This window comes from Hyperolius riggenbachi, chromosome 3 (genome assembly GCF_040937935.1).
Source record: "Hyperolius riggenbachi isolate aHypRig1 chromosome 3, aHypRig1.pri, whole genome shotgun sequence".
Classification (NCBI taxonomy): domain Eukaryota; kingdom Metazoa; phylum Chordata; class Amphibia; order Anura; family Hyperoliidae; genus Hyperolius; species Hyperolius riggenbachi.
This window is the reverse complement of record NC_090648.1, coordinates 228035130-228048914: the sequence shown is the minus strand read 5'-3', so window position 1 is coordinate 228048914 and position 13785 is coordinate 228035130. Positions and strand designations below refer to the sequence as shown.

The 13785-nt window shown below is 41.6% G+C and overlaps 1 protein-coding gene across 4 annotated transcripts in view; it reads left to right on the top strand.

The window, feature by feature from the left end:
* The window catches only part of PPP6R2 (protein phosphatase 6 regulatory subunit 2), a 112674-nt gene that overhangs the window by 39943 nt on the left and 58946 nt on the right, over positions 1 to 13785 (top strand). For all 4 annotated transcript variants that reach the window (XM_068275912.1, XM_068275909.1, XM_068275911.1 and 1 more), the window contains 3 exons: positions 3253 to 3501; positions 12273 to 12459; positions 13292 to 13429. In XM_068275912.1, the coding sequence (XP_068132013.1) occupies positions 3275 to 3501; positions 12273 to 12459; positions 13292 to 13429 (552 nt within the window). In that variant the 5' untranslated portion in view covers positions 3253 to 3274. The remainder of the gene's footprint in view (positions 1 to 3252; positions 3502 to 12272; positions 12460 to 13291; positions 13430 to 13785) is intronic.

The following is a 13785-nucleotide window of genomic DNA, read 5'->3' as shown; positions in this document are numbered from 1 at the left end:
TACATATAAAACAAATGGGCCTTACCAATTTTTGGTCACGCCATTTCACTTCATTATATGGGAGAGCAGCACATTGCAGTGCTTTATTATAGGACAGCTGTAACCTATAAAAGGAAAAAAGTTAGATACTCAAATAAGAGGAGGGAAAGGTTATGGATACCTTAGAGCAGGGGTCCCCAACCACCGGGCCGCGGCCCACTGCCGGTCCGTTGGCAGTGTCCAGCCGGGCCGCGGCGGGTCTGTCATCTTGCCCCTCCCCCCCGCGGCCGCCGCTTCTGTTACTTTATGAGCGGGCGGCCGCTTCCGGATTCCCCCATGCGCGCTCTCCTCCATGAAGTACTATCTCCTCCTATAACAGCAGCGCGTCTTGCGTCTGCTGTAAGGAGGGAAGGAGGCGGGGCAGCGGCTTCCTGTAGCGGCGATATGCATCGCCGCTACCATGGGAACCGCTGCCCCGCCTCCTTCCCTCCTTACTGCAGACGCAAGACGCGCTGCTGTTATAGGAGGAGATAGTACTTCATGGAGGAGAGCGCGCATGGGGGAATCCGGAAGCGGCCGCCCGCTCATAAGGTAACAGAAGCGGCGGCCGCACCATTTACGCATACTGGGCACTATACTAGCTATAGCTGGGCCACTATACTAGCCATGCTGGGCACTATACTAGCCATGCTGGGCACTATACTAGCCATGCTGGGGAACTATACTAGCCATGCTGGGGAACTATACTAGCCATGCTGGGGAACTATACTAGCCATGCTGGGCACTATACTAGCCATGCTGGGGAACTATACTAGCCATGCTGGGGAACTATACTAGCCATGCTGGGGCACTATACTAGCCATGCTGGGGAACTATACTAGCCATGCTGGGGAACTATACTAGCCATGCTGGGGAACTATACTAGCCATGCTGGGCACTATACTAGCCATGCTGGGCACTATACTACCCATGCTGGGCACTATACTAGCCATGCTGGGCACTATACTAGCCATGCTGGGCACTATACTAGCCATGCTGGGCACTATACTAGCCATGCTGGGCACTATACTAGCCATGCTGGGCACTATACTAGCCATGCGGAGCACTATACTAGCCATGCTGGCGCACTATACTAGCCATGCTGGGGCACTGTACTAGCCATGCTGGGGCACTGTACTAGCCATGCTGGGACACTGTACTAACCATGCTGGGGCACTGTACTAGCCATGCTGGGGCACTGTACTAGCCATGCTGGGGCACTATACTAGCCATGCTGGGGCACTATACTAGCCATGCTGGGGCACTATACTAGCCATGCTGGGGCACTATACTAGCCATGCTGGGGCACTATACTAGCCATGCTGGGGCACTATACTAGCCATGCTGGGGTAACCATACTAGCCATGCTGGGGTAACCATACTAGCCATGCTGGGCACTTTACTAGCCATACTGGGGCACTATACTAGCTATACTGGGGTTACTATACTAGCCTAGCCATGCTGGGCACTTTACTAGCCCTACTGGGGCACTATACTGTGCACTTTACTAGCTATACTGGGGCACTACCTACCCATACTGGACACTATATTAGCTATACTAGGGCACTACCGACCCATACTGGGACTATACTAGCTATACTGGTCAATACAAGCTATACTGGGGCACTATACTAGCTACACTGGGGTAACTATACTAGCCATACTGGGGCAACTAAACTCCCTATACTGAGGCAACTATGCTAGCCATGCCGCCGCACCCCAGCCCCTCCCCCCATAACCCGCTGCGCACGACACTGTCCACTAGGTCGCGCGCGCAATACTCCCTCCCCCCCCCTCCCCCCCCCCCCCCCCGGGCCTCGGAGAAAAATTTGGTCAGTAAGTGGTCCCCGGGCCGGAAAAGGTTGGGGACCCCTGCCTTAGAGCATTCCCATTCCTCTCTGTCATCCCACCGTGTCTTCAGACGGCTCTGTACTTCCCCAACAAGTCCGCGCTCATGCGTGCACAGTATGTGAGTGCAGTGAGTATCTAACTTTTTTCTTTTTTTTAACCTTCCTAGTATTATGATTATTTCCAGATTTTATGTTCTGAAAGCAGTGCAATTTTTTTACAAGCCTTTAGACCCTAAAAATCATACCGCTAGATAGATCTTCAGCAGCCCTGCACATTACTCACCTCCCCTGTTTCCAGGTCAGGGTAACCGCTCTGAATTGTGGATTTCTGGCCTGAGCCTGACTCTGGGTTAGTGCTGGAAGAGTGGGCTGTCAGAGGATACGGGAAACCTCTGTACTATCTCACTGCTTTAATTTGTCTGATTTGTTCATCTGGCCAGAGAGAGTGTCTGTCTGAGGAATATTATTATTATTATTTATATAGGGCCGACATCGTCCACAGCGTTGTACAGAGCATATTGCCTTGTCACGTAACTTTCCCTCAGAGGGGCTCACAATCTAATCCCTACCATACTCAGGTCTATGTATGTATTGTGCAGTGTATGTATCGTACACTAGGGTCAATTTTAGGGTGAAGTCAATTAAGTTATCTGTATGTTTCTGGGACATGTAAACTTTTTCTTCTGATATCTTTTGAAAAAGTTGAAAGTATTAAGGTATAAATAGCAAATTGTATTTATTGGTACATGCAGTGAAAGTAAAGCAAATAAATAAACAAGGCACACAGAGAATTGCTTTTAGATGCAAGGAAAATAATATACAATTTTTGTAATAGATTAGATATTACATTTGATAAGTATTCAGGTTTAATGAAAATATTAGTAGACTGAGGCCCACTTGATCAAATATTTATTTATTATGAATGAACATTGGAAGGAGCGACACAAGGAAAAGGCTTTGCACTACTGCAAATCCTGCAGAGCTTGCAGAGCTTAGAGATATGGTAGATTTGGTACAAGCATGACAGCTGTTTCTTGACACTTGACATAGAAGACTTTAAACTTTCTTGGAAATGGATCATGCTTTACATATATTTAGGTAACTCAACGCTTTTAACTTATCCTTGTGCTTTAATATCATATTGTGTTTTTTAGCTGCCAACTTTAATATACTGGATTTATTGTAATCGAAAATTTGGTCATGTTGTTATAATCAGTATGTGTTCAAATAACCCTTGAAGCAAGAATGCTTTGTGAAGCCTGAAGGTTGCTAGGATGCAAAGCACACATCCTTTATCATCCCGGAAGCTTTTAGAGCAGTATATGATGACTCCATTTCTAAACACTCCATCCGATTTGATTTTGTCTTATCAACTTTCTGCTAGAGATCGGGAGCAGTTTGCCAACATGTTTTGGAAATTTGACCTGAATACAACGTCACACGTGGACAAGCTCCTGGAGAAGGAAGACGTGACCTTACTAGAGCTAATGGATGAGGATGACTTGCTTCAGGAGTGCAAGGCTCAGAACCAGCGTTTGCTGGACTTCCTTTGCCAGCCAGAGTGCATGGAGCAGCTTGTACAACTCATCACACAAAAGCCTCCTGAAGATATGGAGGAGAAAGTCCGCTTCAAGTGAGTAAACTTCTGTAACAACCCACTCACTGCTCACTCGCTGTTAGCTGGTTGTGCTAGCAAAGTCATCTTGTAGTAGCAAATATGTTTCAATCACTGCTAACAGAAAATGATGCCTTTTCATTAGTTGATTAGCTCTGGTTGGAAAAGTAAAGACCCAAAACATTTCAAAGACTTGCAGTTTTAATATGTATGCCTGTAACATGCATATGTATGGTAACACAGCTATCATCTTGGTAAAATAAATGGGCAATATTAAAATTTGTTAAAGGGAACCTGAAAGATGTCAAATTATTTACAATAAACACATGATGTACCTGTAAATGAATATTATATACTTACCTTGCCGCCAGTTCCTCTCAGAGGATCACCATTTTCTTCTTACAAGATTCCTTCTAGTTCTGACAAGATTTTGTCAGAATTGAAATATATCAGTTACTGTCAGTTATAGCTGAGAGGACAACTGATGATCAAGGCAATGTCCATGTTTCCCTATGGCTCAGGTGGGTGATATTACAGTTTAACAGTGTGCTGACCAGGAAGCCATTATGGGGTAATGACCATTTTCAAAATGGAGGAAGTAGAACTCCATCGGTCACAGTGGATAAACAGGATGCCGGAAAGGAGAAAGAGATTAATGAGTAGACTACACAGGAGGCAAGTATGACGTGTGTATGTTTATTTTGACTTTTAATTTTCAGTTCAGGTTTTCTTTAAAGTGTACCAGAGATGAAGCAACCTGCTTTAATTAATACTAGATACTAGTAGGGACATGAGAACAGACCTTTACCCTGTTTCATTCTGATCTGCCCTGTGAGATTGTAATCCCCCCTGTAAAAAAACATTGACTGAGCTCTCAGTCATGTGCTTGGCTAGGAAGCTCTATAGCTGTGAGAGAAGTCTGCTCAAGCCCGCCCCCCTCTCTCATTGTGTTCTCCCTATCTGTGCACAGAACAGCATCAGAAACAGCAGTGCCTGTGAAGGGAAAAGCAGCTCAGTAAACATATATTTATTTATTTACCCAACTAATTAGTGTCCCTGCTTGAGTTGCACACTTATCTCTCCCCAAGACAGGGACAATTACTTTCTCTTTCTCTGTAACAAAAGGCAATCTCGGCTGCTGCACTATTTGCTTCCTTTTCGGATTTAATCGGATCGTAAATAGAATCGTAATTGAATCGTACAAAGAATCGTATCGTGTAGATGGAGCTTTTGGTCTGTGTCCAATTATCATTATTCCAGTTTGTGCATTCCATGGGACACTGCTCTAAAGCCCAATCTGCACAATCCGTTTCTATTACGTTTCTATTTACAATCCGATTAAATCCGACATGTCCGATCAGGATTCGATTCTATTCAGTTTGCCATTGCAAATCGAATTGAATCCCAATCGGATATGTCGGATTTAATCGGATCGTAATAGAATCGTAAATAGAATCGTGTCGTGTAGGTGGGGCTTAAAGGGAAGGTTCAAGCAAAAAAAAAAATGAGTTTCACTTACCTGGGGCTTCTGCCAGCCCCATGCAGCCATCCTGTGCCCTCGTAGTCACTCACTGCTGCTCCAGTCCCCCACTGGCAGCTTGCCGATCTCGGAGGTCGGCGGGCCGCATTGCGTACGTTTTTACGCATTCCCACTAGTGCAGGAACATTAACACATACATTTTTACGCGTTACTGGTTCAATGCGTAAATTTTTACGCATTGAACCAGTAATGCGTAATAATGTATGTGTTTATGTTCCTGCACTAGCGGGAATGCGTAAAAATGTACGTAATGCGTCCCGCCGACCTCCGAGGTCGGCAATCTGCCAGCGGGGGACTGGAGCAGCAGCGAGTGACTACGAGGGCACAGGATGGCTGCATGAGGCTGGTAGAAGCCCCAGGTAAGTGAAACTCATTTTTTTATTTTGCTTAGACATTCCCTTTTAAGGGCAAAGTTGATTACAGCTTCAAACCACAGCACAATAATAATGATGATGACTGTACACAGATCGATTGCAGCAGCAGCTGTGCTGGTCTTTGGATTTCCAGGAATAAGTAAAAGTAATTGTGCCTGTGGCCTCAATTCACGGAGCATTATCAAACGTTTATCAAACACTTTATCAAACGTTTGATAATTTACCTCATGGGTAAAATCTCATTTTAAATTCACTAAGGTGTTATTTATTTATCGAATGTTTTACCGATAAAACGTTCAACAAATATATAACACCTTAGTGAATTCAAAATGAGATTTTACCCATGAGGTAAATTATCAAACGTTTGATAAAGTGTTTGATAAACGTTTGATAATGCTCCGTGAATTGAGGCCTATAGTGTATGTCTGCAGTTTTTCCCCCCTAATAAATAAATATATATATATATATATATATATATATATATATATATATATATATATATATATATATATATATATATATATATATATATATCCCTGCATACATTATTTGATGGATAACTATACACACAGTGACACTGACCCGGGAGCAGACGGCGGCCATCTTGGATTTTAGACTGGATGAAAATGAAAAATAAGAATAACATGAGCACAGGAGAGCAACAAAAATTACAGGAATAGCCTGTTTTTGACATACACTTTCGGGGGGTATGTTTATTTTAAAGGTACCTGTTCATCTCCGGCTTCCTTTAAAGTGAGTATTGTTAGAGTTACTTATCAAGATTGTGCCAGAATTGTTTTGTTTTTATGTGCCCTGGCAGCAGCTGAATCAGCAAATGCATATAGATTCCACTGTGACAGTTGGTCCAAGACATGTTTATCACCCAAGCTACATGCTGATGATAAATCTTGAAGATTGCTGAATCCTATATATTTATATAGCGCCAGCATCTTCAGTGGCACTGTACAATAGCATATAGGGTATAACAATACTAAATAAACAATACAACAGTTAACAATAAAAGACAATGGTGAATTACTGCTGATGCAGTGAACAAACCAACTACAAATTTTTACATCAGGCTGGAAGATATGCACACACAATATACAGCTTTAGAAGACAAAGGGGAAAGAGCCCTGACCAAAAGGCATTACAGTCGAAAGGTTTAAGGGATTGGACAGTAGGTGAAGAGAAGCTGTGTATTAGATGGTAGAAATGGTGGTCAGTGGCCAAAGTGTAGGAGAGTATGCTTGCCTGAAGTGGTGAGTTTTCAGATTGTGGGTGAGTGGCGGATGTGTTGAGGGAGGGTGTTCCAGAGGAGGGGTGAGAATCGAGATAAGTCTTGTAAGCAGGAGTGAGAAGAGGTGACCAGAGAGGAATACAGAAGTATATGTTTAGTACAGTGGAGATTGCATGTAGGTTGGATCTGGAAATAAGTTTATTTAGCTAAGAAGCTAGGTTGTAGAGGTCTTTGTAGGCAAGAGTAAGGATTTTAAATTGTATTCCTTTTGTAATTGGCAGCCACTGACAGATCGGAATAGGGCTGGAGAAGTGGGAGGAGAGGTGAAGGAGTCGTGCAGTAGAGCTCATGATGGACTGTAGCAAGGCTAAACGTGTAGCAGAGAGTTGCAGTAGTCTAGTTGTGAAATAATCAGGGCATGCACCAAAAGTATGGTAGTCTCCGGAGTGAGAAAAGTGCGGATGCAGGAAATGTTTTTTAGGCGGAGGCGACAAGAGGGGGAAAGTTTGTTAATGTGTAGTTTGAATGAGAGACTGTAGTCCAGTATTATACCTAGGCAGAGAGCCTAAGAGACAGGTGTTATTGAAGTGCCATCAACAGAAATGGTGAAGTCAGGCAGGTGCATTGAGTTGTGAGGTGGAAAGATTACCATTTCAGTCTTGTCCATATTGAGTTTTTGAAAACCAGACGACATTAAAGAGACTCCGTAACAAAAATTGCATCCTGTTTTTTATCATCCTACAAGTTCCAAAAGCTATTCTAATGTGTTCTGGCTTACTGCAGCACTTTGTACTATCACAGTCTCTGTAATAAATCAACTTATCTCTCTCTTGTCAGACTTGTCAGCCTGTGTCTGGAAGGCTGCCAAGTTCTTCAGTGTTGTGGTTCTGCTATGAACTCCCCCTTCCAGGCCCCTCTATGCACACTACCTGTGTTTTATTTAGATTAGAGCAGCTTCTCTCTTCTCTCTTATCTTTTACAAGCTGGATAAATCGTCCTCTGAGCTGGCTGGGCTTTCACATAGAGAGGAATTACAGACAAGGGCAAAGCTGTTTGCAGGAAGAAAAGAGCAGCCTGAAACTTCAGTGCATGAGAGATGCAGGGGGAAAGAAACACACAAATGATCTCTTGAGATTCAAAAGGAAGGCTGTATACAGCCTGATTGTGTATGGATGTATTTTCTATGTGTACATCAACCTACTTCCTGTTTTGGTGGCCATTTTGTTTGTTTATAAACAAACTTTTTAAAACTGTTTTTAACCACTTTTAATGCGGCGGGGAGCGGCGAAATTGTGACAGAGGGTAATAGGAGATGTCCCCTAACACACTGGTATGTTTACTTTTGTGAGATTTTAACAATACAGATTCTCTTTAAGGAGGAGATAGCACTGAGACAGGCAGGGACACGATCTATTAGAGTATCTAAGTCAGGTGCTGAAAGGTAGATTTGGGTATCATCCATGTATAGGTGATATTGGAAGCCAAAGGAACAGATGAACTGACGAAGACCATAAGTAGAATGTAGAATCCATATCCATCAGAATGCCCAAAATAGGTGTCCTGTATGTTGGTGTTGGTTAGGACCTAACTAACCTATACACAACAGTGCAAAAGCAATGGGACAGAAAGAAGTTTTTTTTTCCCGTGTGAACTGTTCTGTATTGTGTATGTGGTACTGTAGTGTTTTTTTTTTAATTCATTACTCTATTTTGTGGCAAGTAGGGATGATCCGTGAGATGAAAATAATTGATGCATATTTTATGCAACCTAAAAATGGACCAGTCACATGCCACAAGAGCTGCATTTGCTTGGTCTTTCCAAGTTTGTTTTTGGTCTGTGGCTTAAAATATTGGAGTCCTAAGATCGGCAGAACAGCCTGGCAATTTACACTGTTATAAAGTAAATATGGCATTCTTCACATACCTCTCACTACAGGGTCACTTAGAAGATACCCCACAGTGAGGGGTGTGTAGAAGCTAAATCCAGGATTGAAATCAACAGGTCACACTTAAATAAAAGAAAATTCAGCAGAGAAAACTGGCATATAGGAGAGGAATCTATCAGCTCCCCTAAGCACATGTGGAGGTAGAGGTTATATGTAGGCTAAACCAAGTACAATAAGAACTTGCCATATTCTTTATTTTCCTTGAGCAGATGCCAGTTACCTGACTTTCTTGCTCCTTTTGGTTTTAGCAGTGTTTCTAGTTCAGGGATGCAGCCATCGAAATCACACTGGAGTCAGAGCCACCTGATCTGTATGCTTTTTCTAGGTTAAGTTATTCAGAAAGTGAAGCACAACAGCCAAGCTGGTAGCATTTTAAAAGGGAAGAAAGATGGCAGACTCGGTCATGAATACGACAGGTTTCCTTTAAATATCAGAATTATTATTTTATTTATTCAATTGATATATAAATTTATTCAATTTATATAGCGCTAACATGTTACACAGCGCTGTACAATACATATGATTAAAGACAATGAAATAGAATATAGCTATATCTACTCTACTAGCCATAATATCCCATTTCCCAGGGAACACACTTGACTTTCAGTTTTCCGCGCGCGTTTTTCTGCATACTTTTTCTGTGCACCAAGTGTGTTTCCATGCTGGAAAACGCGAAACGCGTAATTGATAGAGAAAACTGACAAAATGTGCAGAATCAGGATGCAGAATGTCAGTTTTTTTTCTGCGTGCGAACAACACAGTAAGTGTGGACTAGCCCATTGATTAACAGGAGTTCTCAGTTTTTCTGTGCAGAAAACGCGTACCAAAACTGTCAAGTCTGTTCCCTGCCTGAAGCAAATGGAAATTTGATGTTCAAATTAGCTGGTCTGCTAAATCAAACCGTTATAAGTTGGCAATACTGTATGTGGGTTGATTATGGTCCCATATGCCTAGATCGATCCATCACATAATGATTGATTCATATGATTCATACATATTGATTCATACATCATTCGCCATTTTGTTAATTTCAGCATCAAGCAAAACATAAGATTTGTACTGCTCAATGTTGCACAATGCTGCAGGCCAACTTTTGCTTTTAGGGAGACGTTTCAACATTTCCAATCAGGCTTTCCTTTGATAAACTGCTGAAAATTAATATTGATTAAAAGTGAATCGATTAGTTCAGAGAAGTTGGATCAATAGATGATCGAATCACTCCTCCCACTCCCTGCCCTAAGATCATCATTGGGAGTAAAGGTGCCTATTAATACAATCATCTTACCACTTCTATGTAATATAAGGGACTACTTACAGTATATATTTCAAGTATATTCACTTAAAGTGGACCTGAACTCAGAATGTCCTCTCTGTTCTAAAAGATACACAACAGAATAATAACCTTTCAACAAAATAAAAATGTATTTGTTGCAGCTGATCCTAAAATAAATCTGTGCAGGTTTTTTACTTGCTGATTCATGGGCGCAGACATATTGTTTACAGCCTGTGCCTTCAAATGGGCGTATCTGCTTATCTGCCATAGACAGTCATGTGACACAGGGGAGGATAAAATTACAACTTGAGATTAGACACAAATGAGCTGGAATTAAAGAGAACCCGAGGTGTGTTTAAAGAATGTTATCTGCATACAGAGGCTGGATCAGCCTATACAGCCCAGCCTCTGTTGCTATCCCAAACCCCCCTGAGGTCCCCCTGCACTTTGCAATCCCTCATAAATCACAGCCGTGCTGTGAGGCTGTGTTTACATCTGTAGTGTCAGTCTCGGCTTCTCCCCCACCTCCTGCATAGCTCCGGTCCCTGCCCCCGTCCCTTCCCTCCAATCAGCGGGGAGGGAAGGGACGCAGGCGGGGCCCGGAGCTCTGCAGGAGGCGGGGAGAGCAGCAGACTGACACTATAAAGCTAAACACAGCCAGCTCTGACAAGCTGTGTGTCAGCAGCGTGGCTGTGATTTATGAGGGATTGCAAAGTGCAGGGGGACCTTAGGGGGGTTTGGGATAGCAACAGAGGCTGGGCTGTATAGGCAGATCCAGCCTCTGTATGCAGATAACATTCTTCAAACCCACCTCGGGTTCTCTTTAAACAGGCTAAACTCTATAAATACATTCAGGGTGCATTTCTCTGCATTTTCCTTCTATCCTGTGCAAGAGTTCAGGTCCACTTTAATGTACCAGTCTACTACATAAGGTGGCCACACACCATACAATAAAATGATCCAATTTTTTACAGCAATTCAATAAAAACAATCAGTTGTACAGAAAGATTGAAAGCTTCTTTTATTTGTTTGATAAATCTGATTGCATTTCCCATTTTTATTCAATAAAAGTAGATCTGGAGTGTTGGATCTTTCTGGTAAATTTATATGAAAATAGCGTGCAGGTGAATCTCAGAAAATTATAATATTGTGCAAAAGTCCATTTATTTCATTAATTTAACTTATGAAGCTAATTTATGAAATAGGAATCCTTTGCGGGTGTTTTGAATTTATTAGCTGATTTGATTCTGACACTTTGATCCTAGAATATTGAACATTTTCACAATATTCTAACGGTCTGAGATTTTGGGGCATAAGCTGTAGGCCATAACCATCAAAATTATAACAAATAAAGGCATGAAATATCTTGCTTTGCATGTAAATGAGTCTATTTCTTATATTAGTTTCACCTTTTAAGTTGAATTACTGAAATAAATGGACTTTTGCATGTTGTTCTAATTTTTCAAGCTTCACCTGTAAGTCAGATTGACAATTTCTTGAAGTAGAGAGACACTCAAGTTTTCAATCTTTTTTTTCATAATTGGGGAAAAAAATTGAACACGTGTGTGGTACATTGGTTAGATTTTTGAAATGTTACAATCCGTCAGAAAAAATGATTGTAATTCTTGAATTAAAAAGATATTTAAAAAATTGTATGGTGTGTGTGTTCACCTATAGTACTTGTAAAATTGTTCAATCAAGATTGTATCGTTGATGGGCACCTTTAGAGGAGAGATTTTAGACTTGTGTATGCCTCCTACTTGGGACAGTTGTGTGATAATGAGCAGAAGATTAGTGACCTTGCACAACTCAAGATTTTACATGTGTATACCATAATATAAGCCTTACAGTTTTTGAATGTACAAAGGGGGTCGTTTTGTGAAGTTAGCTTGTGTCAAATGGCCCTAGAGTTCTGAAAAATGTGTTGCTTCAGAGTACCCAACAAGCTCATGGTGAATCAGAACTCCAAGGAGTGTATAAGAGACTAAAAGAGACCGAAAAGCCCTCTTACTAAGGTTATATGAAAAATAGAAGTTTACCTTCTTAACACAGAAGGTATTTACAATTATTCAGGTTGGAGTGAGTTCTGAGATGTATCCCAGTGCATCACTGCTGAATATGCAAATCATCTCTTTGTTGTCCCTGATGGCTAAACACACCTCCAGATCCGCTGGAATGCAATGATGTGTCAGCTCGTTAATATTACAGAGCCACAATAATCCAACATGCACACAGACGGGTTGGTTGATCCTTATCATTGCATGGCAGAGATTAATGTGGATCTATGTGGTAGGACTTGAAACACCCGGTGTTACAGAGTACCCAGCAAGCTCATGGTGAACCAGAACTCCTAGTAGTGTGTAAACTTGTTAATGTTTGTCACTTAATGTGTATTTGTATCTGCTCACTTTTGTCAGGTATCCCAACATAGCCTGTGAGCTGCTTACATGTGACGTACCACAGATTAATGACAAATTAGGTGAAGATGAGCACTTACTGGACATCTTGTATGACTTCCTGCGACAAGAGCCTCCCCTGAACCCGCTGCTGGCCAGCTTCTTCAGCAAAACCATTGGGAACCTGATAGCAAGGAAAACTGAGCAAGTGAGCGGCTTCTCTGACGATGTACACCACTACACTGCTAAAGCATAATGCATATGATTTTTCACGTTTTGGAGATACTGGTGTGTAGTTTAAAGCATTTCTGCCCTACCTGCCTTCTTAGAATCTTGTCCATATTACTGATATTCTGTTAATTATATCTACAATTATTTTTTTCTCAAGTCAAGGAAACCTCACAAATGAGACAAGCTTTGTTGGACAGTTCGCTGTAAGAAACCAACACTGCCGCCTTGAATGGACCAGTAAGGGCTGAACAGCATAGACATCTATAATCTCCCGATTCTGAGCTCTTGTCTTACAGTCTAATAAATTGCAGCACCTTCATTTTGTCAAGAGAGCATTTAAATTGCCCAGCAGTACAACATTAAAAACCACCTGTGTTATTTTAGTTCTGACCCTAAAGTATGCATTTCCTTTCACCAGTAATATACCGTAGCAATATATTTGCAGATCCACATCCCTTCCTATTTATCTTTACAATAGAGAAAAACAACTTAATTATCTTTTGCTAAACAGTAGGGGCAGTTCAGTTATATACCATTCTGATTAAGCCACTACAGTATAGCCTTATGTATGTCTGTATACTGTAAAATATTGTAAAATAATTAATTTTACGTCTAAAAAAAATTCATAATAATAATTTGGTTAATTTTAATACATATCACAGTCAAATGAAATGCGTTTTGCATTTAGTAAGCTATCTATTTATATCCAGAACCTTATACCCTGTAAAATAACATCATGAGACCAAAGTTTGGTTTACTTGTTCTGCTGTTGATAATTTGTTGATTTATCCACTGGTCTTTTTCCTTAGGTGATTGGATTCCTGAGGAAAAAGGAACAGTTCCTCACATTAGTGCTGGATCACATCGGTACCTCAGCTATGATGGACTTGTTACTGCGTCTTATCAGTTGTGTGGAGCCGGCTCCTCTCAGACAAGAAGTTTTGAATGTGAGAAACTTCAGATTTATATTTTGGAGAGCGGGCATAGCTGCATTAACGGCTTAACTGCATTAATATTAAAGCTTGCGCCATACATAAATCAAGACTTGTATTACAGGTAAAGAGGGTAATAAGGGCACAGTCCAAATGAAGCACAATAACGTGTTGCTGCATGCAGCAGTTAGGTGCCCCAAAGTAGGGCTGCATGATCAGGTAGGGGGGCTGACCTGTGGCTAGAGCTTTTTGGTATTATCTCAAGTGCTTGTGCAGAGCACATGCCAGAGGCTGTGTGCGCTGCTAACAAGCATCCAAATGGACCCAAAAGAGCTTTTACCCGATGGTCAGTCCTGCTGCACCCACTTGAT